Genomic DNA, 27,621 nt, shown 5'->3' on the forward strand with positions numbered 1-27,621 from the left:
ATCAGAGTGAGGACGATGCAAGATGGGGTATCGATTCAAATGTTAGTCTGCCTTTACATGCCAGGCACGGTGGCACAGTAGTTAACACTGCTACTTCACAGTGCCAGGGACCCAAGTTAGATTCCGGCCTCGGGTCACTGTCCGTGTGGAGTCCGCAAGTTCTCCCCGTGTCTGCGTGGTTTTCCTCCGGGTGCTCCGGTTTCCTCCCACGATCCGAAAGACATGCTAGCTGGGTGGATTTGGCTATGCTAAATTGTCCCTTAGGGGTGTTAGTGGGGTAAATACTTGGGGTTATGAGGATAGAGCCTGGGTGCATTGCTCTGTTGGAGAGTTGGTGCAGATTTGATGGGCCGAATGGCCTCTTTCTGCACTGCAGGGATTCTACGAATCTATGATTCATGCTTTCTCGTTGCTGAGCAACTTGCTCCAAATATTTAACTTCCTCCCTGTTCGATGACATAACAGCTACTCAGTTATGACAAATCTCTAAAACCATCACTTTTATGCAAAGAGTAGCAAGAGCTGGCCGCAGCACGATAGTTGCAAATTAGCCTCATGGTTTTGTGACTGGTGATGCTTAGCAAACTACACGGAGTTCACAATGCTTTACTGCGTAGTATGGAAAAGCATACTGAGTTCTATACCAGAGCACCCTCACTCACATCAGATCATTACTAAATTTGGCTGCACTTGCATTGCATCTGACTCAGCAGAAATGTCTCAAGGTAATTAAGATCTGCAGTTACATCATCAGATTGACAAATCCCAAAGTGCTTTACGTGGGTTCCTTTGTAAGTGGCCAATAATGATGTTATAATATTCAGCCATTCTGTGGCAGCAGTGCCCCATGAACAGTATGTAGCCTTGGGCAAGGGGAGAAGCCTGGTCAGGACAACTGGTGAAGTCTCAGCTCCTCTCAGCACATGCCAGGTTCTTACTTGGTTTGAACACTGGCCAGAACCAGCAGGCCGGCAGTCCCTTGTCACACTCCCTCACCCACACACAGCATGCTGGGGAACTGCAGGAAGGGCCGGCTGCCTTCAACATTCCATCGACATTTTTATCCACGGTCCTTCAAAAGATCATAAGATATAGGAGCAAAATTAGACTATTCAGCCCATCGAGTCCGCTCCGCCATTCGATCATGGCTGATATGCTCCTCAACCCATTTTTCTGCCTCCTCCCCATAACCCTTCAACCCATTCCCAATTAAAAATCTGTCTAACTCCTCCTTAAATTTACTCACTGTCCCAGCATCCACCGCACTTTGGGGTAGCAAATTCCACAGATTCACTATTGCACTGCCAGGCAACACCTTAAAGGAAGTGTTGGTTGTCATTATTGTGCAGGTTGTTGAGTGAAACAATAGCAGAGGAGCTGCTGGAGCCTTTTAGTTCGTCAATGCTGGGGATATAAAATTTGCTGAGCTGCATCTTGGCATTTTGTGTCATGTTCCACGATGATTCAGTTGTTAAAGACATGTTGTTAAAAGTCGGATAGTCACCGAGCCATACAAATCAGAAGGTCAGGCTTACAGACATCTCAAGTGGATGGGCAGGGAAAGGGCAGCTGGACCACAAAGCCTGATCCACATCACATCACCTGCCACAAGTAAAGCACGTAGTCTCACCGCAGAGGGAAAAAGAGGGAGACCAATATAGGAAAAAATAATCTGGAAATTCTTCCCTGACCTCCTATCAAGTTTAAAACCAGTCGAGGAAAGGTCGAATCAGTTGATCACAATCACCCGGCGTATCAATATAATTTACCTCAGGAACCCAGGGCAAGGTAAAGTGAAAACATTGATTGAACTTTTCTTCTTCATAGCTGTTCAGTGATCCCTGCTGGAAAATACACAAATGGACATTGGCTGACGACAGGATCATCCCGTACAGAACTCTACTTCGATTAGAATACTGTGTCCAGTTCTGATCAACGCACTTTAGAAAGCTTGTGAGGATCCTTGTCATACAATCCCTACGGTGCAGAAGGAAACCATAGGAAGGATGTCCGAGGTAGGTGTAGGTTCTTTACTCAGAGAGTGGTTGAGACATAGAATCATAGAATCCCTACAGTGCAGAAGGAGGCCATTCGGCCCATCGAGTCTGCACCGACCACAATCCCACCCAGGCCCTACCCCCACATATTTTACCTGCTAATCCCTCGAACCTACCCATCCCAGGACTCTAAGAGGCAATTTTTTTAACCTGGCCAATCAACCTAACCCGCACATCTTTGGATGGTGGGAGGAAACCGGAGCACCCGGAGGAAACCCATGCAGACACGAGGAGAATGTGCAAACTCCACACAGACAGTGACCCGAGCCGGGAATCGAACCCGGGACCCTGGAGCTGTGAAGCAGCAGTGCTAACCACTGTGCTACCGTTCCGCCCTAGTTTGGACTGCCTGCAGTGATAGTGGAGTCAGACACTTTAGGAACATTTAAGCGGTTATTGGATAGGCACATGGAGCACACCAGGATGATAGGGAGTGGGATAGCTTGATCTTGGTTTCAGATAAAGCTCGGCACAACATCGTGGGCCGAAGGGCCTGTTCTATGCTGTACTGTTCTATGTTCTATTCAGCCCATCAAGTCTGCACCAACCACAATCCCACCCAGTCCCGATTCCTGTAACCCCAATATCTACCCTGCTAATCCCCCTGATACTAGGGTCAATTTAGCACGGCCAGTCAACCTAACCTGCACACCTTTGGAGTGTGGGAGAAAACCGGGGCACCCGGAGGAAACCCACGCAGACACGGGGAGAATGTGCAAACTCCACACAGACAGTGACCCAAGCTGGGAATCGAACCTAGGTCCCTGGAGCTGTGAGGTAGCAGTGCGAACCACTGTGTCACTGTAGGTGAAAGTGCAGAGGAGATTTACCAGAATGGTTCCAGGGATGGGGGGTTTTAGTTGAAAGGTTAGCTTCGAGGAAAGGAGACTGAGGCAGCTGAGGTGGCCAGGTAAGTCCGGGATCGGGGGTTTCGGTGAGGGGGTGTGAAGGGTAATTTGGGATGGTGCCTCCGATGGACTCAGGAGATTCTCAAAGAAGGTTTCTCTAATCCCACTTCCCATCTGTGTCCAACATCAGCCCACGCAGCTAAAAATACTGGGCTTCCCGCATTGCATAATCCTCTCCACACTGCAAGTAAAATACGGGAGGTGCTAGACAAGGCCTTTAGGTAGGCATTATTTGACTCCCTAAAGGAGTCTGCATGATGACTCCTCCTACCCCCATAGAATCCCAGACATGTCGGTGCAGGTGGGAGGCCATCCGCTGGATTTTATATTCCCCTAACTTCAAATGCACCAGCAGGGGTGCAGAATAGCCAGCCATATGACTCTTATGTTCAGCTACAGCAGCCCCCACAGCCTGCCAGAATTCTTGGTTTAAGTTCGCGCAGCAAGCGTAGTCAGAGTCTAACTGCTGGCTGCAGAATTGATCCTGTATATGAAGAAATACCTCCAGAAAATGGGCAAGGGTAAAAGGGTGAAAGGGAAGTCATCAAAAGGGTGGATTAGCATACTGAGAGAGAGCCATGACAACCCTGCAGTTACTGAATTTAGTGAAGTTTCCCAAACTACTTGCCTTGCCTCCTGAACACTCTCTCTCTCAAGTGATGCCACAACCTACTCAAACTCTTACCCTGACAGACAACTTCAAATGGAGGGCTTAGCACTTATTTACGCACCGGTGAGTGTTAGTGAATGAGCTACTGGAGCTGGTTAATACAGGAGCTGCAAGATGCCAACTTTCTACTGCCAGTCAGTGACTCAAGTAATTTCGTAACATTTTCCTGTTCCTCCAGTAGCTACTGGTGTCAGGTCTATAACGCACTATTATTTCCATCTTGTTTCATGTCTCCCCACCCTCCCCCCTTCCCCCCCCCCACTAGGACCTCTGTCACATTTCCACACTCTGCACCATTGTTCTTCCATTTACACATTCCGATCTTTTAATGGACGCTTTCAGCACCAATCCTAGCATTTATCACCAACATTTACATTCCCTTTGTCTATGTCATCTTTGTCGATTACAACCACCAGCCCCCCTCCCTCCCTCTCCCCCCCCCCCCCCCCCCCCCCCACCCTCACAGTGTTCTATTTTCCTTGTCTTCAACTCTGATGAAGGGTCATCCAGCGTCTCCACAGATGCTGTCAAACTTGCTAAAGTTTTCCAGCATTTTTAGTTTTCATTTCAGATTCCAGCATTCGCAGTATTTTGCCTTTATCATTATTATTACTGTTGTGTGGAGCTGCATCCCAGTATGCCACCATTTTCAAATAAAGAAACTCAGAACAAGCATAAAGTTCCTGAAATGTATAATTTTTTTTAACGTACATTAATTCATTGGACATAGCTGGCCTGTATTTATTGCCCATCATTAGTTGCCCTTGAACTGAGTGGCTTGCTCGGCCATTTCAAAGGGCAGTTGAGAGTCAACCACATTGCTGTGGCTCTGGAGTCACATGTAGGCCAGACCAGGTAAGGACGGCAGATTTCCTTCCCTAAAGGACATTCGTGAACCAGATGGGTTTTTCCGACAATCAACAATGGTTTCATGGTCATCAGTAGATTCTTAATTCCAGATATTTTGTTATTGAATTCAAATTCCACCATCTGCCGTGGTGGGATTCGAACCCGGGTCCCCAGAACATTAGCTGGATTAATGGTCTAGCGATAATACCACGAGGCCATCGCCTCCCCTATCATCAGGCATCGATCATTCCATTGTCGCTGTTTTCAGTATATGATGTGGAGATGCCGGCATTGGACTGGGATAAGCACAGTAAGAAGTCTCACAACACCAGGTTAAAGTCCAACAGGTTTATTTGGTCGCACAAGCCACCAGTGGCTTGTGCTACCAAATAAACCTGTTGGACTTTAACCTGGTGTTGTGAGACTTCTTACTGTTTTCAGTATAGACAAAGCCTTGCTTTACCTGAGGAATGTCTTCTTGCCATTCTGTCTTGGGTTGCTGTTTCCATTGTTGCAGTTATTGCTTGGGTTAAACAGTCCAATTCCAGCTGTCACAATGCTGCTGTTGAGCTCAGCGGATTGCTGGAAGACCTCAATGGTGGCTTTGGCGATATTCTCCAACAACGAGTTCATCTCAGCAACCGATGCAGGGCCCTGACAAAAAGATCACCAATCACAAGCGCAACAACATTGGAACACAGAACAATTATTGATCATCCTTAGGACAAGAACTGATCTCGTGTTTCAAAATGCAATGGATGGCCTTTAAGCTATCCTTTTAATATAGGCACATCCAAATGCGTTTCACTGTTTGAATTAAAGTAGCTACTATTACTTTCCCCTTCTTCCATTGCAGAAACAACTGGTGGCCGCCACATCAACATTTTACTGTACAAAGAGGAGGAAGAAGGCCGATTAGGGATGGGCAATAAGTGCTGTGCTAGGCAGCAACATTCACATCCCATGAACTAATAAATAAAGTCACCAATTTCAATAGCCCCTGTTAGTATTAAAGCAATGACCACAATAATCTATAATATGTAAAAAGACTTACATACATTGCGCATTTCTTGTCAACTTTCACGTTTTAGCGATTAGATTCTGGTCTGTGCTGGGTCAGTGATTTGTAATCTTTTTGCAGGAGGGTTCCACACTCCCACCACCCTTTGGGTACAGAAGTGTTTCCTAACTTCCCTGCTGTGTGGACTAACTCTCATTTTAAGGTCATTGCCAAAGCTTAGATAGCCAGGTAGTGAAGGATAGAATACTGCAACCCAATCTTTAACTTAGTTGCCAGGTAATGAAGGATAGAATACTGCTGCCTAATCTTTAATCACCTACAAGCTTTTATTTACAGAGACACAGATTGTATATTGTGAACATTCCACAAGAAAAGCCCCTTTCGGCCCACTTATAGAGCTACATATTATATATGTACACAAATGTTTATAAAATATAATGTAAAATATAAACACACATAAATATATTTAGGTGAGACAGTCCAAAGATGTGTAGGTTAGGTTGATTGGCCATGCTAGTGTCAGGGGATTAGCAGGATAAATGTGTGAGGTTACGGGAATAGGGCCTCGGTGGGATTGTGGTTGGTGCAGACTCGATGGGTTGAATGGCCTTTTTCTGCACTGTAGGGATTATATGATTCTACCCCACATCAATTCGTAACCACCTGAATAAAATTAACACCCAACTAACACACAAAGAACAGTACAGCACAGGAAACAGGCCCTTCGGCCCTCCAAGCCTGTGCCGCTCCTTGGTCCAACTAGACCAATGGTTTGTATCCCTCCATTCCCAGGCTGCTCATGTGACTATCCAGGTAAGTCTTAAACGATGTCAGCGTGCCTGCCTCCACCACCTTACTTGGCAGCGCATTCCAGGCCCCCACCACCCTCTGTGTAAAAAACGTCCCTCTGATGTCTGAGTTATACTTCGCCCCTCTCAGCTTGAGCCCGTGACCCCTCGTGATCGTCACCTCCGACCTGGGAAAAAGCTTCCCACTGTTCACCCTATCTATACCCTTCATAATCTTGTATACCTCGATTAGATCTCCCCTCATTCTCCGTCTTTCCAAGGAGAACAACCCCAGTCTACCCAATCTCTCCTCATAGCTAAGACCCTCCATACCAGGCAACATCCTGGTAAACCTTCTCTGCACTCTCTCCAATGCCTCCACGTCCTTCTGGTAGTGTGGCGACCAGAACTGGATGCAGTACTCCAAATGTGGCCTAACCAGCGTTCTATACAGCTGCATCATCAGACTCCAGCTTTTATACTCTATACCCCGTCCTATAAAGGCAAGCATACCATATGCCTTCTTCATCACCTTCTCCACCTGTGTTGCCACCTTCAAGGATTTGTGGACTTGCACACCTAGGTCCCTCTGTGTTTCTATACTCCTGATGACTCTGCCATTTATTGTATAACTCCTCCCTACATTATTTCTTCCAAAATGCATCACTTCGCATTTATCCGGATTAAACTCCATCTGCCACCTCTCCGCCCAATTTTCCAGCCTATCTATATCCTGCTGTATTGCCCGACAATGCTCTTCGCTATCCGCAATTCCAGCCATCTTTGTGTCATCCGCAAACTTGCTGATTACACCAGTCACACCTTCTTCCAAGTCATTTATATATATCACAAATAGCAGAGGTCCTAGTACAGAGCCCTGCGGAACACCACTGGTCACAGACCTCCAGCCGGAAAAAGACCCTTCGACCACTACCCTCTGTCTCCTATGGCCAAGCCAGTTCTCCACCCATCTAGCCACTTCTCCTTGTATCCCATGAGCCTTAACCTTCTTAACCAACCTGCCATGTGGGACTTTGTCAAATGCCTTACTGAAATCCATATAGACGACATCCACGGCCCTTCCTTCATCGACCGTTTTTGTCACTTCCTCAAAAAACTCCACCAAATTTGAAAGGCACGACCTCCCTCTTACAAAACCATTAATAGTGCTGTCCGTTGTCCTCGGCAGCGATGCTCTGGTTCTGCCACAATGTTGAATGGCTTTAGCAGGACCAGAAGATCTCGCTGGTGGGACAGGCCTTAAAACTCCAGCCCGAGACTCCACCAGCAAAAACAAAAGTTGCTCTCTATCTACCCTATCGATTCTTTTCGAAATCCCACGATCCTCAATGAAATGTCAGGCTACGATTTGTCTGTTCAAAACCCATCAGTCTGGCAGGGGAAAGTGCTTTATACTCACAGGCTCCTTCATACATTGCTTGATCATCAGTTGCAGCTCCAGCCATGATTGTCTCAGAGTCCACTGGTCCAAATTCTAAACACAATCAAGGGGAAGGGGCATGAAAAACAATTCTGTGGATCACCTCTTGGTTCCTTTATTTTATTCAATATCTTCAATCATGTTTCCCTCAAATATTAGGGGAAACATACAGGAAGCACTCGTAATTTTTAATAAAAAGGACTCCATAATGTGTTAAGTATATGGTTTGGTATTGCTTTCAGAGCACAGTTACCCCAAATGTATTTCTCATCTGCACTGAGTTCATTGCTCTCAGAATAAGTGGAATCATTTTCGGCCTCAGTGCCCTTTCCACAGTACCAGCATTACAAACTGGCAGCTCTGCAATCATTGAAGAAACTTTACCACAATTTTCTTTTTGAAATATCATTGCTTCTGTAAAATATTTGCCCCACCAGGTTAATAGGGTTAGCAGCTCTTGACCCAAAATTCACAGAGTGATAGGAACATAAGAACTAGGAGCAGGAGTAGGCCATCTGGCCCCTCGAGCCTGCTGCACCATTCAATAAGATCTTGGCTGATCTTTCCGTGGGCTCAGCTCCACTTACCCGCCCGCTCACCATAACCCTTAATTCCTTTACTGTTCAAAAATTTAGCTATCCTTGCCTTAAAAACATTCAATGAGGTAGCCTCAACTGCTTCACTCGGCAGGGAATTCCACAGATTCACTACCCTTTGGGTGAAGAAGTTCCTCCTCAACTCAGTCCTAAATCTGCTCTCCCTTATTTTGAGGCTATGCCCCCTAGTTCTAGTTTCACCCACCAGTGGAAACAACCTCCCTGCTTCTATCTTATCTATTCCCTTCATAATCCTATATGTTTCTATAAGATCTCCCCTCATTATTACAGAGCTCCATTATATTGAGCAATTCTCTCCAGCAAACCATTTGCTCTGTCACAGTGGACAAATACCCGAAGAACAGAAAATAACATAACCCAAAGTGATTTGTTGACAAAGTAATTTTTCAATGCCCCTTTTTCAAGACCATTATATTGAAAATATTTGATTCCGGACAAACTACTTTCATTTAGAAGACTTTAATTTATATAACACCTTATGACAATCTCAAAAGACTAACAAAACACTTCACAAAAAGGAGCAGGAGTCGGCCATTGAGCCCATCAAGCCTGCTCCACCGTTCAATATGATCATCGGAATTAGGAGCAGAAGAAGGTAACTTCAGCCATTCGAGACAGCTCTGCCATCCAAGCAGATCATGGCTGATCTCTCCCTGGTCTCAAATCCATCTCCCCACCTGTTCCCCATATCCCCTTACCCCTTTTTTTATTAGAAATATATCTATCACCTTGAAAGCATTCAATGATTCAGACTCCACCGCACTATGGTGCAGCAAGTTCCACAAATTCACCACCCTCTGTGAGAAGTAGCCCCTCATCTGGGTGTTAAATCTACCACCTCACAACCTATACCTGGGACCTCTTGTTCTAGATTGCCCCATAAGAGGAAACATTTGGTCTACGTTTACTCTATCAATCCCTTTTAAAATGTTATATACGTCGATCAGATCCCCTCATCCTTTTAAACTCCAGCGAGTACAAGTCCAAACTGTTTAATCTCTCCTCGTACATCAACCCTTTCATCCCCGGAATCATGGCTGATCATCCACTTCAATGCCCTTTTCCCCCCCGCACTATCCCCTTATCCCTTTATGTCACTGGTATTTAGAAATCTGTCAAACTCAGAATATGACTTTTCCTCAAAATGTGCTGTCTTCACATGCAGCAGCCATTTTGCAAAGCAACAAAGATTCCACAAGCAGCTAGTGTGACGATTGAGGGAGAAATGTTAACTCAAACAGGAGAAGTCTCTGCCCTTCGAATTATGTAACCAGATTAGGATGACATTGAAGGTCATATCCAAAAGGAGAACCTGATGATGCGCCTCCCCCTCAGTGTAAGAAATGTCAATGTAGATTATGTGGACTCAGAGGTAAGAGAGATTACCATCTGAGCCAAGTTGTGCTTTATTTAAATCCTAAGTGTTTTCTTTGACCAAATTATCATTATTGATTAATCTGTATATAGCACAGTTTGAAGATATCAATTTTATAGATTTCTCAAAGACACGGTTATATTATCACCCGATTGTCTAATTTATATTTTATGTTATTTCAGTCAGATGAACAACCTATTCAAAAAAAAAGTATGAAGCCATTAGACCCAAGAGGTAAATCTTGTGCTATCTTCACTCCTCTTACCTGAAGGATGTGCTTGACATGCTGACGCTGAGGATTGTCTCCTTCCACACATTCTTTAAGGCCATGCGGATAACAGATAAGCTGCAGGAGTTGCCTTGCCTGCTTATTTGAGAGGACTGGGTCGAGTATTAGATCCTTGTCGGTACACAGTCTCTCCGGCTCCTTTAGGCAATGCTCCCCCACCCACTCCTGTCAAGAGTAAAATGAAAAGCAGAATGTTGTTTTTGAACACAAACTGCATTGACTGGTAAAGAGAAAGAACATGAGATAATGGCATCTAATGACCTATTCTCCATTATATAATAAAACAAGACAGCTTCTTTAAAACAATTACATATTCGTTCACTGTGAAGCTGTGGTTTCATACTGGTCCCATGTTGCGCAGTCAGGTATTTGCACAAATTACTCATGATACATACACCAAGATGTATTTAGAGAGTTTTTTTTGCAGCTGAGGAGCTTACAGATTTAGGGACAGTCAAGGCAAGGAAGGGGCTTGAACACCATGATCATAATCAAGGACCCCAAGCATCCTGGACATACGCTCGTCCACCTTTTATGACATCATGAGTTTTCAAGAAGTGCTCATGTGACCTGAGGTTGTTGTGGGCATTCACAGCTAAGAAGAAAAAGATAAATAGAAAGCTAATTGCATCGGTGTTGGATTCCAGTCTTGTTGCAGACGGTTCAGAATACAGCCTGTAGTTCAGAACAGATCCTAGTATTGAAGCAAGGCTCTGAGAATATAGCAGAGACTGTGTTATTATGTGTTATACAGCTGGAAAGGACCGGAAAGACAGGAACAGGATGAGATTGTGGATCGGACAAGACGCACTTCTCGTTTCAGTAATGCTGGGGCCCACAAGATCATTTAAAGGGATTGGAGAAGGGAGTCTCTGGGATTCTGTGTCATCAGTACTGTCATGACCAAGTGAGAGGGGGTTCAGAGACATGCACGTTGCTGAGATGGAGAACGGCAAGACCATAGAAGAATTTGAAAAGAAAGATGGGAACTTTAAAGGCGAGAGATTGCATGGCTGGAAGCAAATGTGTTTTATTTTAATTAAATTATGGGCAAGGAAAGGGGGAGGATGGGGAATGGGACTCAGTATGGGTTACAACAGGAACAGCAGAGTTTTGGGTGACCTCAAGTCAAGCCTGAATGAATAAAAATAAATTTATTAACAGAATTTAAACTCCCTGTTGGCCATGGTGGTATTTGAGCTCAAGTCTACGGTTTATTAGTGCAAGTTTCTCGATTACTAATCTGCGAACATAACTACCATTGTACCAGGCCTTCTCGAGGGCAAATCAAATCTCAATGCAGAAGAATGAAAACTGATTCTTTTTTCAATGAAGGAACTGTTTATTTGAGCAAGAGCTTTTCACAAATGAATTCGAGAACGTTTCCAAAAAGATTAGGCTTTGGTAGGGAAAGATACCAGTACTCGGGAGTCTGTGGGAAGGCAGGAATGTGAAAGTAAACAGATTCTGTCTCTAGGCTGTTATTAAACCGACCGACATAACAGCTTTCCAAACCAAATCACAGTCCAGGCCCCGGCGCGGGGTGCCCTGGAAGGAAAGTGACACATGTCTCTCCGAGAATGATTGGGTGAGGCGGTGGGTGGGGTGGTGGGGGGGTTGGATAAGGCGAATTTCTGAGTTCAGGCGTGGCACAAAGGAGAGCTTTTCTACCCTTTGAATGCGGAGTTGCCTGCAGGCTGAGCGGGGAGCTGGACACGGAAAAGGAATTAAGATTTGAGTGAGGCCAGAGAGAAATTTCATTGCTCACCAAATTAAAAGTTTAAAAAGTTTTTTAAAGTTTAAAGTTTATTTATTAGTGTCACAAGTCGGCTTACATTAACACTGCAATGAAGTTACTGTGAAAATCCCCAAGTCGCCACACTCCGGCGCCTGTTTGGGTACACTGAGGGAGAATTTAGCACAGCCAATGCACGTCTTTCGGACTGTGGGAGGAAACCAGAGCACCCGGAGGAAACCCACGCAGACACAGGAAACTCCGCACAGATAGTGACCCAAGCCGGGAATCGAACCCAGGTCCCTGGCCCTATGAAGCAGCAGTGCTAACCACTGTGCCACTGTGCCGCCCCTATAGCTAAACTATAGCTCCATCAAAGTATTAAAGCCTCAGCTACAAAAAATACTGGCTTCGCACCACAGCCATTCTGATACAGACTGTTTCACAATCGGGAGTGTAGCATTTTTGTGTAAAGACTTAGTCAGAGAGTCATAGAATTTTACAGCACAAAAAGAGGCCTTTTGGCTCATCGTGTCTACCCTATCTATGTCCCTCATAATTTTGTACACCTCAATCAGGTCCTCCCATCAGCCTTCTCTGCTCTAAGGAAAACAATCCCAGCCTAACCAGCCTCTCTTCAATAGCTGAAACACTCCAGCCCAGACAACATCCTGGTGAATCTCCTTTGCACCCTCTCTAGTGCATTCACATCCTTCCTATAGTGTGGTGACCAAAACTGCACACAGTACTCCATCAAGCACCTATCTATTCTAATCCCATTTTCCAGCACTTGGTCCACATCCATGGACGCTATCGCGTTTCAAGTGCTGTCTAAATGTTTCTTAAATGCCTCGACCACCCTTTCAGGCAGTGGGTTCTACATTCCCACCGCCTTCTGGGTGAAAACGTTTTTCCTCAAATCTCCTCTAAATCTCCTGTCCCTTAGCTTATAACTATGTCCCCTGGTTACTGACCCCCCCCCAACCTCCCCCAGCCCAGCAACATCCTGGTGAATCTCCTCTGCGCCCTCTCTAGTGCAATCACAGCCTTCCTATAGTGTGGCGATCAGAACTGTACAAAGTACTCCAGCTGTGGTCTAACAAATGTTTTATATAGCTCCGTCATAACCTCTCACTTCTTATATTCTGTGCCTCGGCTAATAAAGTATCCCATATATCTCCTTAACCACCAGTCCTGCTGCTTTCAGGGATCTATGGACATGCACCCCAAGGTTCCTCTGGTCCTCTGTACTTCCGAGCCTTCTACCATTCACTGCATAGTCCCTTGACTTGTTAGTCCTCCCAAAATGCATCACCTTTAACCTTAATTTCAGGGTTAAATTCCATTTGCCACAATTCTGCCCATCTGACCAGCCCTATATTGTTCTGTAATCCAAGGCTATTTACGACACCACCAAGTTTCATGTCATCTGCGAACTTACTGACCAAGTCCCATGAGTAGCTCACAGCTTGTACAAACTTTTAGTGTCAATGTACATATGCAGTCACTATGACCTGACTAAATTGTTTGTTTACTCGGGTTGAGGAGCTGAGTTGTGATCTATTTGCAGACTTGAGGGGCCGAATGGCCTACTCCCCTTCCTACATTCATAGAACACAAAGCAGTGAAAACAGGATGGTGCTGGGCACCTGGAATTAAGCTATTTACCAGCATGTACATCTGTGAGTATAGTGGCCCTCCGAGTCTGTATTGTATGCTCTTAATTTACTGGTGTACACCAGTTTTGGTGCATCTGCACCAGGCCTGGATTCATGCAGCCAGTTATCTCACTTGTAGAACATGGACCCTGGACACCAACTCCCATCACCACCCCATCACCTATCCTCCCTTTAAATTACAGGTTCAGGCGAATGAGAACCAATGGATGTATTTTATTAAAATTATATTAGTTTTGAAAATTGGGATAAGAGTCAACAAGCATTGACTTTATTCTTGATGGGCACAAAGCAAACCAGAAGAAGTCTGGGAAACACTTTCTAGTCTCCCAATCCTCTTCCTCTCCTTCGCAACTTAGTCAGAAATTTACATCTGATGGACGGAAGAGAAACTAACCAGCGATTTAATGAAAACGATTGAAAAACCTAGGAAAACGCTGGAAACTGCCCTGTCCTAAGCAGCTGTGAAAGTAGCTGCACCACAGACTGCAACAGTTCAAGAAGGCGGCTCACCACTACTTTCTCAAGGATGACTAGAGATGGACAATAAAGGCTGGCCTTCCTAGTGGCACCTCTATCAGAAGAACGAATAACAAAATATTTAATCATTGTCAAAAACCAGGGATGGAATTCTACGCTGGCAGAACTTTACAGTCTCGCTGAAGTCAATGGACTTTTGACCCGGTCTTGACGGTGACATAGAATTCCACCCCAGGATAGAGGCAGGATGTAACAAATACCTTTCTAAGCAGCGTATCTCTGAGACAAACCTCTACTGCAAGGGAGCCTCATCTAGTTCCATTTTGGAAGAGACCAAACCTGGGAAAACTCAATTGCATTGAAATGTAATGACTAGAATCCCTACAGTGCAGACGTACATTCAACCCATCGAGTCTGCACTGACTATCTGACAGAATATCTTACCCAGACCTTCTCCCTCACCCTAACGCCATTACCCCACATATTTACATGCGAATCCGCCTAATCTATACATCTTGGGACACTAAGGGTCAACTTAGCATGGCCAATCCATCTAACCTGCACATCTTTGGACTGTGGGAGGAAACCGGAGCATCTGGAGGAAACCCAAGCAGACACGGGGAGAACGTGCAGACTCCACACTGACAGTCACCCGAGGCCGGAATTGAACCCAAGTCCCTAGCGCTGTGAGGCAGCAGTGCTAACCACTCTGCCACAGTGCAACCCTACAACCTCCTACAAAAAGTAATATTCATGGTTTGGCTATTGTTAGGTTTGAAACCAATATTTCACGATGTTAAATGCCTATGTGCCATTTTGTTCTTATATTCTGAAGACTCTGTCACCACAAAAGTTCTTCAAAAATTATTTTAACACTTTATTAACACTATAGATTTCAACACTTGTACAAGGACTTATTTTCTCAAAGTCAATTCTTACCTGCTGACAGATGGTCCTAAGCACAAACCTGGCATATTCACTCAGGTTGGCCGTTTCTATGGAAACAGTGCGTCTGATCGACTTGGGGTTTTTGGTGGAACTCAGTACATCATCTTCAGTGATGTCATCGAGAATACTGATGGGAGCCAACAGGCTGGTCATGGTGAAGTCATCAGTGTTGGAGGAATTAACATTATTGCTGCCCAATTCAGCATCACCTAGACATGAACAACAAATCAGTCATCTATATTCACCCTCTAAAATCTTTCGACAGAGTGAGATCCCTTCTGTCTTAAGCGCTCCCTAAAGGTACCAACTGTGGCTGGGCTTCCTGTCCAGAGACAGAAAGCTCACGGATGTCTCACTCAAACAGCCTCTCTTCACATGGGTAGAGCTCGACAGCGAGTACTGGCAGAATGTGAGGCAATGGCCTCGTGATATTATCGCTAGACTATTAATCCAGAAACTCAGCTAGTGTTCTGGGGACCTGGCTTCGAATCCCACCACGGCAGATGGGGGGATTTGAATTCAATAAGAAATATCTGGAATTAAGAATCTACTGATGACCATGAAACCATTGTCGATTGTCGGAAAAACCCATCTAGTTCACTCATGTCCTTTAGGGAAGGAAATCTGCTGTCCTTACCTGATCTGGCCTACATGTGACTCCAGAGCCACAGCAATATGGCTGACTCTCAACAGTCCTCTAAGGTCAACTAGGAGTGGGCAATAAATGCTGGCCAGCTAGCGACGCCCATGTCCCATGAATGAATAAAAAAATTATATGGGCTTAATTCTGCGATTGCATGATCCAACCAAACAGCAGGAGTCACGGGACAGCGATGTGGAGCACAGACCCAACTTGACTCCTTATAGTGCAGAGGCTTTGAAACCTCTTGTAGCATATTAACTGCTGGCCTGACCAAGAAAAGCTGTAGACCAGGCAGAGAATGTAGGACATCTGTTCTGTGTGTGGGGCAGGGTCACAGTATTCAACAAGATGCTACGTTAGCCAGTTAATCTTATTTTGTGCGAATCCCTTTCAACCTCCATCTTTTAAAATATCCTAGATTGATAATCGCAATCACGATATAACTTACCCAGCATTAGGATTGCCTTCAGAACTGCAAACACAGCCCCCACTTCTATGCTATTGTGCGCCGCAGCTAAAAGGTGGTGGTCACAGGATGAGCGTATTCCAGGAGCAGATTTACCTGTTGTAAGAAATAGGGACCTTTAGGAAATGGTATATATTATACATATATGGAACTCTAATGAAATTGGCTGGCACCGTGTTACTTTGTACTCTCTCTGAAAAATACATCAACAATGCCCAGGAGTCAGGGACCAGACATGGTAGAAATAAAGACCAACAAAGATTGCCCTCCTCACATTGAGGTCACTAGACTCTATTGGTATTCCTAAGCCCATAGCAGGAAGCCTTCTAACGTCCTGGTTACTATCGTTTATCCGGCAACTGACCCTCTATTCCCTTCATAATCTTATCTGTTCCGATAAGATCTCCCCAAAGACTGAGGGAAGAGTTTCCCAACACATTGACTGGAGAGCAGAATTCTACTATCACAAGTGACGGAGATCAACGCACTGTGTGTCAACCGTCCATTCGTCCTCTGGGATCGGTGACCTGCACTCACCTTTTCCCAGCTAAAACTAATGCACTACATTTAAACTGTCACATAGAACACAGAACAGTACAGCACAGAACAGGCCCTTCGGCCCACGATGTTGTGCCGAGCTTTGTCTGAAACCCAGATCAAGCTATTTCCTCCCTATCATCCCAAAGTACTCCATGTGCCTATCCAATAGCTTCTTAAATGTTCCTAAAGTTTCTGACTCCACTATCCCTGCAGGCAGTCCATTCCACACCCCAACCACTCTCTGCGTAAAGAACCTACCTCGGACATCCTTCCTATATCTCCCACCATGAACCCTATAGTTATGCCCCCTAGTTACCGCTCCATTCACCCGAGGAAATAGTCTTTGAACGTTCACTCTATCTATCCCCCTCATCTTCTTATAAACCTCTATCAAGTCTCCTCTCAACCTCCTCCGCTCCAAAGAGAAAAGCCCAAGTTCCCTCAACCTTTCCTCATAAAACCTACCCTCCAAACCAGGCAGCATCCTGGTAAATCTCCTTTGCACTCTTTCCAGTGTCTCCACATCCTTCTTGTAGTGAGGTGACCAGAACTGCACACAATATTCCAAACGTGGTCTCACCAAGGTCCTGTACAGTTGCAGCATAACCCCACGGCTCTTAAACTCAAACCCCCTGTTAATTAACGCCAACACACTATAGGCCTTCTTCACGGCTCTATCCACTTGAGTGGCAACCTTCAGAGATCTATGGATATGAACCCCAAGATCTCTCTGTTCCTCCACATTCTTCAGAACCCTACCTTTGACCCTGTAATCCACATTTAAATTTGTCCTACCAAAATGAATCACCTCGCATTTGTCAGGGTTAAACTCCATTTGCCATTTTTCAGCCCAGCTCTGCATCCTATCTATATCTCTTTGCAGCCTACAACAGCCCTCCACCTCATCCACTACCCTACCAATCTTGGTGTCATCAGCAAATTTACTGATCCACCCTACAGCCCCTCCTCCAAGTCATTTATAAAAATTACAAATAGCAGAGGACCAAGCACTGATCCCTGTGGCACTCCGCTGGTAACCGGTTTCCAGTCGAAAATTTTCCATCCACCACCACCCTCTGTCTTCTGTTAGATAGCCAGTTACCTATCCAATCGGCCAAACTTCCCTCTATCCCACACATCCTTACTTTCTTCATAAGCCGACCATGGGGGACTTTATCAAACGCCTTACTAAAATCCATGTATATGACATCAAGTGCACTACCTTCATCTACACACTTAGTTATCTCCTCAAAAAATTCTATCAAATTTGTGAGGCAAGACTTCACAAATCCGTGCTGACTATCCCGGATTAAGCTGCATCTTTCTAAATGGTCGTAAATCCTATCCCTAAGGACCTTTTCCATCAACTTACCGACCACTGAAGTAAGACTAACCGGCCTATAATCACCAGGGTCATTTCTATTCCCTTTCTTAAACAGAGGAACCACATTTGCCACTCTCCAGTCCTCTGGCACCATCCCCGTGGGCAGTGAGGATGCAAAGATCAATGCAAAGGCTCTGCTATCTCATCCCTTGCCTCCCAAAGAATCCTAGGATATATTTCATCAGGCCCAGGGGACTTATCAACTATCAGTTTATTCAAAATTGCTAGTACATCTTCCCTCCAAACATCTACTTCCTCCAGCCTATCAGCCTGAGACACCTTCTCTTCCTCAAAAACATGGCCCCTCTCCTTGGTGAACACCGAAGAAAAGTATTCATTCATCACCTATCCTAACTCTTCTGATCCATGCACAAATTCCCACTGCCGTCCTTGACCGGCCCCAGCCTCACCCAGGTCATTCTTTTATTCCTCACATAAGAGTAAAAAGAACAAAGAACAATACAGCACAGGAACAGGCCCTTCGGCCCTCCAAGCCCGTGCCGCTCCCTGGTCCAAACTAGACCATTCTTTTGTATCCCTCCATTCCCACTCCATTCATATGGCTGTCTAGATAAGTCTTAAACATTCCCAGTGTGTCCGCCTCCACCACCTTGCCTGGCAGCGCATTCCAGGCCCCCACCACCCTCTGTGTGAAATATGTCCTTCTGATATCTGTGTTAAACCTTCCCCCCTTCACCTTGAACCTATGACCCCTCGTGAACGTCACCACCGACCTGGGGAAAAGCTTCCCACCGTTCACCCTATCTATGCCTTTCATAATCTTATACACCTCTATTAAGTCTCCCCTCATCCTCCGTCTTTCCAGGGAGAACAACCCCAGTTTACCCAATCTCTCCTCATAACTAAGCCCCTCCATACCAGGCAACATCCTGGTAAACCTCCTCTGTACTCTCTCCAAAGCCTCCACGTCCTTCTGGTAGTGTGGCGACCAGAACTGGACGCAGTATTCCAAATGCAGCCGAACTAACGTTCTATACATCTGCAACATCAGACCCCAACTTTTAGACTCTATGCCCCGTCCTATAAAGGCAAGCATGCCATATGCCTTCTTCACCACCTTCTCCACCTGTGACGTCACCTTCAAGGATCTGTGGACTTGCACACCCAGGTCCCTCTGCGTATCTACACCCTTTATGGTTCTGCCATTTATCGTATAGCTCCTCCCTACATTATTTCTACCAAAATGCATCACTTCGCATTTATCAGGATTGAACTCCATCTGCCATTTCTTTGCCCAAATTTCCAGCCTATCTATATCCTTCTGTAGCTTCTGACAATGCTCCTCACTATCTGCAAGTCCTGCCAATTTTGTGTCATCCGCAAACTTACTGATCACCCCAGTTACACCTTCTTCCAGATCGTTTATATAAATCACAAACAGCAGAGGTCCCAATACAGAGCCCTGCGGAACACCACTAGTCACAGGCCTCCAGCCGGAAAAAGACCCTTCCACTACCACCCTCTGTCTTCTGTGACCTAGCCAGTTCTCCACCCATCTAGCCACCTCCCCCTTTATCCCATGAGATCCAACCTTTTTCACCAGCCTACCATGAGGGACTTTGTCAAACGCAAAAAGCCCCAAAAAGCCTTGGGGTTTTCCTTGATCCGACCCGCCAAGGACTTCTCATGCCCCCTCCTAGCTCTCCTAAGCCCCTTTTTCAGCTCATTTCTTGCTAACTTGTAACCCTCCATCAAGCCAACTGAACCTTGTTTTCTCAACCTAACATACGCTTCCTTCTTCCTCTTGACAAGACATTCCACCTCTTTTGTGAACCATGGTTCCCTCACTCGGCTATTTCCTCTCTGCCTGGCAGGGACATACCTATCAAGGACACACAGTATTTGTTCCTTGAAAAAGTTCCACTTATCATTAGTGCCTTTGCCTGACAATTTTTGTTCCCATCCTATGCTTCCTAATTCCCGCCTGATTGCATCATAATTACCTCTCCCCCAATTGTAAACTATGCCCTGCCGTATGGCCCTCTCTCTCTCCATTGCAATAACAAAAGACACCGAATTGTGGTCACTATCTCCAAAGTGCTCTCCCACAACCAAATCCAACACTTGGCCCGGCTCATTTCCCATTACCAAATCCAATGTGGCCCCACCTCTTGTCGGCTTATCCACATATTGTGTCTGGAACCCCTCCTGCACACACTGCACAAAAACTGCCCCATCCGAACTATTCGACCTATAAAGGTTCCAATCAATATTTGGACGGTTAAAGTCCCCCATGACAACTACCCTGTGACCTCCACACCTATCCATAATCTGCTTAGCAATTTCTTGCTCCGCATCTCTATTACTATTTGGGGGCCTATAGTAAACTCCTAACAACGTGACCGCTCCTTTCCTATTCCTAAACTCAGCCCATATTACCTCTGTAGGCAGATCCCCTTCGAAATGCCTTTCTGCAGCCGTTACACTCTCCTTGATTAACAGTGCCACTCCTCCATCTCTTTTACCAGCTACCCTACACTTACTGAAACATCTATACCCCGGAACTTCCAACAACCATTCCTGTCCCTGTTCTACCCATGTCTCCGTAATGGCCACAACATCGTAGTCCCAAGTGCCAATCCACGCCCCAAGTTCACCTACCTTATTTCGGATGCTCCTTGCATTGAAGTAGACACACTTCAACCCACCTTCTTGTCTGCTGGTACCCACCTTTGACCATGATACCCTTCCCAGTACCTCACTACACTCACTGACCTCTGGACTACAACTCTTTTTCCCATCCCCCTGACAAATTAGTTTAAATCCCCCCGAAGAGCCGTAGCAAATTTCCCTCCCAGGATATTGGTGCCCTTCTGGTTCAGGTGCACCCCGTCCTGTTGGTACAGGTCCCACCTTCCCCAGAAAGTGTTCCAATTATCCACATAGCTGAAACCCTCCCTCCTACACCATCCCTGCATCCATGTGTTTAACTGCACTCTCTCCCTGTTCCTCAACTCGCTATCCCGTGGCACCGGCAACATACCAGAGATGACAACTTTGCAACAAAATGCCTTAAAATGACTTACAAATACTCGACTGCCTACCTTAGGTATCCGTGGCTCCTGAATCCAAAATCTTACATTATGGACCGCAAATCGCACAATTCCAGTTACATTGCAGTGAGGTTAAAATGGTACTCATGTACAGGGAAGCTTTAATAGCATCATATACATTTTTAATCGATGCAACCCAACACCGAGGCAAATGGAAAATTCTAAAACCTGGGAGTATGAAAGCTATTGGCCCTATTTTCACCTCCCTTTCTCAAGCAAGCTCAGTAGTTGTTAGGATTTGCAACGCACTGCCTGGAAGGCTGGTGAAAGCAGATTCAATTGCAGCTTTTATAGGGGAATTGGATACATGGCTGAAAGGAAAATTGTACATGGTTATGGGGGCAGCACGTGGCACAGTGGTTAGCATTGCTGCCTCACAGCTCCAGGGACCCGAGTTCGATTCCCAACTTGGGTCAATGTCTGTGTAGAGTTTGCACATTTTCCCCGTGTCTGCATGGGTTTCCTCCAGGTGCTCCGGTTTCCTCCCACATTCCAAAGATGTGCAGGTTAGGTTGATTGGACATGCTAAATTAACCCTTAGTGTCCTGGGGTGTGATAGGTTAGAGGGATTAGCAGGGTAACTAAGCGGGGATACAGCCTGGGTGGGATTGTTGTCGGTGCAGGCTCGATGGGCCGAATGGCCTCCTTCTGCATTGTAGCGTTTCTATGATTTATGAAGACTAGGGGAAATGGAGATTGACTGATTATTCATTTTCTAACTGTAATTGAGGGGCAGCATGGTGGCACAGTGGTTAGCTCTGCTGCCTCATAGTGCCAGGGGCCTGGGTTCGATTCCGGCCTCGGGTGATTGTCTGTGGAGTTTGCATGTTCTCCTCGTGTCTGCATGGGTTTCCTCCTACAGAGCAAAGATGTGCAACTCAGGTGGGTTGGCCATGCTAAATTGTGTAGCCCCTTAGTGTCCTAAAATGTGCAGGTTAGGGGGATTAATGGGGTAAATGGAGTTACGGGGATAGGGTGGTGGCTGGGCCTGGGTGAGATCCTCTGTAGGAGAGTCGGTGCAGACTCCCTGGACCAAATGACCTCCCTCTGCACTGTAGGGATTCTATGATTCTGTGAATGCAAAGCCCCTTCAAAGAGCTGGAGCTGATGAAATGAACTGCTGATCCTAATCATGCTACTATAAGGAAGGCTCTTCCCAAAGTTTAATAATCCGGAGTCATCCTTGATTTCTTTCAGTAGATGCCTTTTGGCAGAAGCAGGAAGCAATCACTTGGGTCATTTCTCTGAACATAGGAGCAGGAGTATATTGTGCCATTCAGTAAGATCATGGCTGATCTGGTTGTAACCTCAACTCCACATTCCTGCCTACCCCCAAAAGCCCCTTGTTAATCACAAAGCTCTCTAGCTGTGCCTTAAAAATATTTAAAGATTCTGCTTCCACCGCCCTTTGAGGAAGAGAGTTCCAGAGACTCTCAACCCTCAGAGAAAAAAATTCCCCTCTCTGTCTTTAATTTTTAAATAGTGATCACTGGTTTAAGATTCTCCAAAACTCCTCTCCACATCCACCCTGTCAGTACCCCTCAGGATCTTTAAGGTTTCAATGAAGTTGCATATCATTCTTCTAAACTCTACAAACCTAACCTCTCCAACCTTTCCTCAGAAGACAACCCGCTCAGTCCTGGTATCAGTCTAGCAAACCTTCACTGAACTGCTTCTAATGCATTTACATCTTTCTTTAAATAAGGTGACAAGTACTGTACACAATACTCCAGATATGAGCTCACCAATGCCATGTATAACTGAAGCTCTTTTTGTAAACAATTCCCCTCACAATAAATTTTAACATTCTATTAGCTTCCCTAATTAGTTGCTATAATAAGTCTTTGGAGGCAGAAGTCCCTTCCCCAAAAATCCCTTTATTTACAAACTCGAACAGCAGTACACAGAGTGCTAGCAGTCTATCTCCATGGGTGTCAGAGAAACTGACACTCCCAGTTAAGTAGAAACCATAGAAGAAATCATAGAAACCCTACAGTACAGAAAGAGGCCATTTGGCCCATCGACCACAATCCCACCCAGGCCCTACCCCCATTTCCCTACATATTTTACCCGCTAATCCCTCTAATCTACGCATCCCAGGACACTAAGGGGCAATTTTAGCATGGCCAATCAACCTAACCCGCACATCTTTGGACTGTGGGAGGAAACCGGAGCACCCGGAGGAAACCCACACAGACACGAGGAGAATATGCAAACTCCACACAGACAGTGACCCAAGCCGGGAATCGAACCCAGGCCCCTGGAGCTGTGAAGCAGCAGTGCTAACCACTGTGCTACCGTGCCACCCACAAGAGAGGTCCCACAAGTACAAGGCAAAGACTCCCTGATTGGCCCATCAATTGGATCCTTAATCAGGAAGTTCATACGCCAATCGGCCAAACTCAATGGTCTGATTGAAGTCATTACAGTTGTATTTGTATCTGACCCCACATGTATATTACCCCACATTATATTCTTCTGTGTTGTCCCACAACCTCAATAACTCAGTTTACCTTGAAGTCCAGTTCTGTAGAGTATTTAAAAAGTATCATTGCCAATACCGAACAATGAATGAAAAAGCTTATGTGCAAACTTCCCCTGAAGTGTTCATTCATGGACGCAGAATTGCTGATGTTAGACTATCAGATTGTGAGGTTGGTCAGTGGGTCAACCCTCTTAGTAATCTGGATAAAGACAGCTTGTTCCTCATACCAAAACTTAAAAAAGGGGAACAGGGCCGTCAGCAGAAACTTACCGTTAGTCTGGGGGAAAGGGCTGACTTGTGGTGTTCTGAATAAGTGCAGCAGAAGTCGGCATGTCATCCTGGCCCCTGGCTCTGCATCTGGATCACCGCAGGCTGCAGGAAGCATAGACTCAAAGAGGTTATAAATATCTCACAGGAAAAATAATCAGTTTTCAACACTAAAGGCTGTAGTTTTCATCTGCCTCTCTCCTATGAACCTCCAAAGTTAGAAAATATTCCTTCATACACGAACTAAGCAGGCTTCAAAACTCCCTCTTCAATGTAGCTTGCGATGACAGTACAGGAAAGGGCATCAATACTCACCAGCATCACTATCTCTAAAATGTTCACCAAAATGTCTCCATTAGCCAAGGGTTAATCATAGAATCCCTACAGTGCAGAAGGAGGCCATTCTGCCCATCGAGTAGCACAGTGGTTAGCACTGCTGCTTCACAGTTCCAGGGACCTGCGTTCGATTCCCGGCTTGGGTCACTGTCTGTGTGGAGTTTGCACATGCTCCCTGTGACTGCGTGGGTTTCCTCCGGGTGCTTCGGTTTCCTCCCACAGTCCAAAGATGTGCGGGTTAGGTTGATTGGCCATGCTAAAATTGTCCCTTAGTGTCCTGAGATGTGTAGGTTAGAGGGATTAGCAGGTCAATATGTCGGGATATGGGGGTAGGGCCTGGGTGGGATTGTGGTTGGTGCAGACTCGATGGGCCAAATGGCCTCTTTCTGTACTGTAGGGTTTCTATTTCTATGAGCCTTCACCGACCACAATCCCACCCAGGCCCTATCTCTGTAACCCCATATATTTATCCTGCTAATCTCCCTGACACTGAGGGGCAATTTAGCATGGCCAATCAACCTAACCCGCACATCTTTGGACTGTGGGAGGAAACCGGTGCACCCGGAGGAAACTCCATGCAGACACGGGGAGAACGTGCAAACTCCACACAGACAGTGACCCAAGCCAGGAATCGAACCCGGGTCCCTGGCGCTGTGAGGCAGCAGTGCTCACCACTGTGTCACCGTGCCACCCTAATAAAGTACAATAAAGTATCATGATTGCTTGGCTCTGTTGCTAGCTCTTTTCTGAGTCTGATAGTTGTAGGTTATGCATTTCACACTCCAGTGCAACACTGACAGACCACTGCTTTGATAGAGATGGGTAGACAGATTTCTGATTGTTGTGGGTCAGGAGTCACAAGTACTCCAGACTAAGCAAGGATGGCAGATTTCTTTCCCTATAGGACATTAGATACTGTAGTTAGATGGGGTGACTGGAGATTTATTGGATGTATTCAGGGAATTAAGTGACACGGGGAATGAACACAGAACTGGAACTGAAGCCCAAGATCAGCCACGATCATGACGAATGGCGAGGCAGGTTCGACGGGCCTTATGGTCCACTCCTATTTCTTGTATATCCTTTGAATAAGTCATGGAACAAAAGCTTGGTATGACACCTCCAATGCTAAAGTGGATGTCAAAAATCCCATTGAAGAGCTGGGAATTCTCCCAACACTAATAAATAAACTTTTCAATCACTTTACTGCTGTTAATGAGATCTTCCTGTATACAAACCAGATTTTGTTTTTCCAAATAACAAAGCATTTCAGAATAATTCATTGCACTCTAATTCATTGAAACTCAATGTCGTTTAAGAGTGAAACTTTTTTTTGAAGTTTATTTAGTCGTGTCACAAGTTGGCTGACATTAACACTGCAATGAAGTTACTGTGAAAATCCCCCAGTCGCCACACTCCGGTGTCTGTTCGGGTACACTGAGGGAGAATTTAGCATGGCCAATGCACCTAACTAGCACGTCTTTCAGACTGTTGGGAGTGGAGGGAGGAAATCACACAGGAACAGGAAAAAAGTGTAGACTCCGCACAGACAGTGAGGCAACAGTGCTTCCCACTGTACCACTGGGCTGCCCTATAAGGCAATTAGATAAATCCAAGTCCTTATTTCAGAACTGCAACAGATGCCCAAGGGCAAGTCTGGACTAAGGTGTGACAAGAGTTCTAAGAAGCTGTCAAAATCTATCCCAGTCTGTGATTTCCACAATCAGTCTCATCATCAAGCTTCTAATGTTCCCATAGAACCTACAGCTTCTCCTCGGCAAGTTCCTGTTGACTACCAGGAAGTCCATCATGGATTGCCCATCGTGATGACCAGTATTTTCCAACTTACCATTTCTAAACTCTCCCAACACTGCCATTCATTTGGTGCCACTGTTTACTACTTAAATACATAAACACTAATTGATGCAAATAAATTATCAGCTCAGCTTGTGCTACTACCCATATTATTGGCACCAATAAATCTCCAGCCATTCCATCTAACTACAGTATCCAATGTCCTGTAGGGAAGGAAATCTGCCATCATTGCCTAGTCTGGCCTATTTGTGACTCCTGACTCAAAGCAATGTGGTACACTCTTGACAGCCCTCTGAAATTATAGAATCATAGAATCCCTACAGTACAGAAGTAGACCATTCAGCCCATTGAGCCTGCACCAACTCTCTGTCAGAGCATCTTACCAAGGCCCTCCCCCGTCTGGATCCCCACAACCCCATGCATTTACCCTGCTAATCTTCATAACCTACACATTTTTGGAGACTAAGGGACAATTTAGCATAACCAATCCACTTGACCTGCACACCTTTGGATGGTGGGAGGAAACCGGAGCACCCGGAGAAAACCCAGACACACACGGGAGAATGTGCAAATTCCATACAGTTATCCAAGGCCAGAATTGAACCTGGGTCCCTGGCACTGTGAGGCAGCAGTGCTAACCACTGTGCCACTGTACCGAAATGGTCCAGCAAGCCACTCAGTTCAAGGGCAGTTAGGGATGGGCAACAAATGCTGGCCCAGCCAGCGATGCCCACATCCCATGAATGAATATTTTTATTAAAACTTTTAGTCCCCCTGCCAACTAAGAGTATAAATTGCTGTTCCCTTTAGATTTGGCATTCTTGCGATTCTGCCCTGATGGGTGTAACATGAAAAGTTTTGACAGAATGTCTCATATTTTCAGTGATATTCAAATATCTTTTGAACCATTCCAGACATTTCATCTCCACTATCTTAATACAGAGGATAATTCCAGTACCCATGAAATACTGCTCCTTAATATTTGTCCTCCACTTGCATTGTGGGCCTCTTTTTCTTGATAGTGGATTTCATTTTCTATTTCTCAATATTTCTACAAAAAGGCTGAGGAGTGACTTGATAGAGGTATACAAAATTATGAGGGGAACTTGTTTTCCTTGGTGGAGAATTCTCAAATTAGGGACATAGAGTCAAGATACGTGGCGTGGAGGGGACATGAGGAAGAACTTTTTTACGCAAAAAGTGGTGGATGTCTGAAATTCGCTGCCCGAATTGGTGGAGGAGGCAGAGACCCAAACTCTTCTTAAAAAGCACCTGGATCTTCTGTCTGCTGTAGTTAAAAGTCAGCTGATGTGGTACAGGTGAAAGGGTGAACCTAGAGTCTGCTGGTCTGTATAACAGTAATCTATGTTTTATGGGGACGGAGATAGTATAGGGCTGTTCAAGGCAATTTTATTCATTCGTGGGACATGGGCGTCGCTGGCTGCCCAGCACTTATTGCCCATCCCTGGTTGCCCTTGGAGGACAGTTCAGAGTCAACCACATTGCTGTGGCCCTGGAGTCACATGTAGGCCAGACCAGGTAAGGACGGCAGATTTCCTTCCCGAAAGGACACCAGTGAACCAGATGGGTTTTTCCGATAATTGGCAATGGTTTCATGGTCATCAGTGGATTCTTAACTCCAGATATTTTTTATTGAATTTGAACCCCGCCAACTGAAATCTGGGGCGTGACTTGAACCCAGGTCCTCAAATCATGAGCTGAGTTTCTAGATTAAGAATTTAGCGATAACACCACTA

At 45.5% G+C, this 27,621-nt stretch overlaps 1 protein-coding gene across 1 annotated transcript in view; it reads right to left on the minus strand.

Annotated features, from left to right (window-relative positions):
* Positions 1 to 27,621, minus strand: part of LOC144487108 (mediator of RNA polymerase II transcription subunit 12-like protein) — a 596,823-nt gene that overhangs the window by 98,392 nt on the left and 470,810 nt on the right. Inside the window, 6 exon segments of the mRNA XM_078205170.1 lie at positions 4,948 to 5,138; positions 7,714 to 7,788; positions 9,992 to 10,180; positions 14,846 to 15,063; positions 15,946 to 16,059; positions 23,717 to 23,818. Of these exon segments, the coding sequence (XP_078061296.1) occupies positions 4,948 to 5,138; positions 7,714 to 7,788; positions 9,992 to 10,180; positions 14,846 to 15,063; positions 15,946 to 16,059; positions 23,717 to 23,818 (889 nt within the window).

The sequence above is a fragment of the Mustelus asterias genome, chromosome 3 (genome assembly GCF_964213995.1).
Source record: "Mustelus asterias chromosome 3, sMusAst1.hap1.1, whole genome shotgun sequence".
NCBI classification, from domain to species: Eukaryota; Metazoa; Chordata; class Chondrichthyes; order Carcharhiniformes; family Triakidae; genus Mustelus; species Mustelus asterias.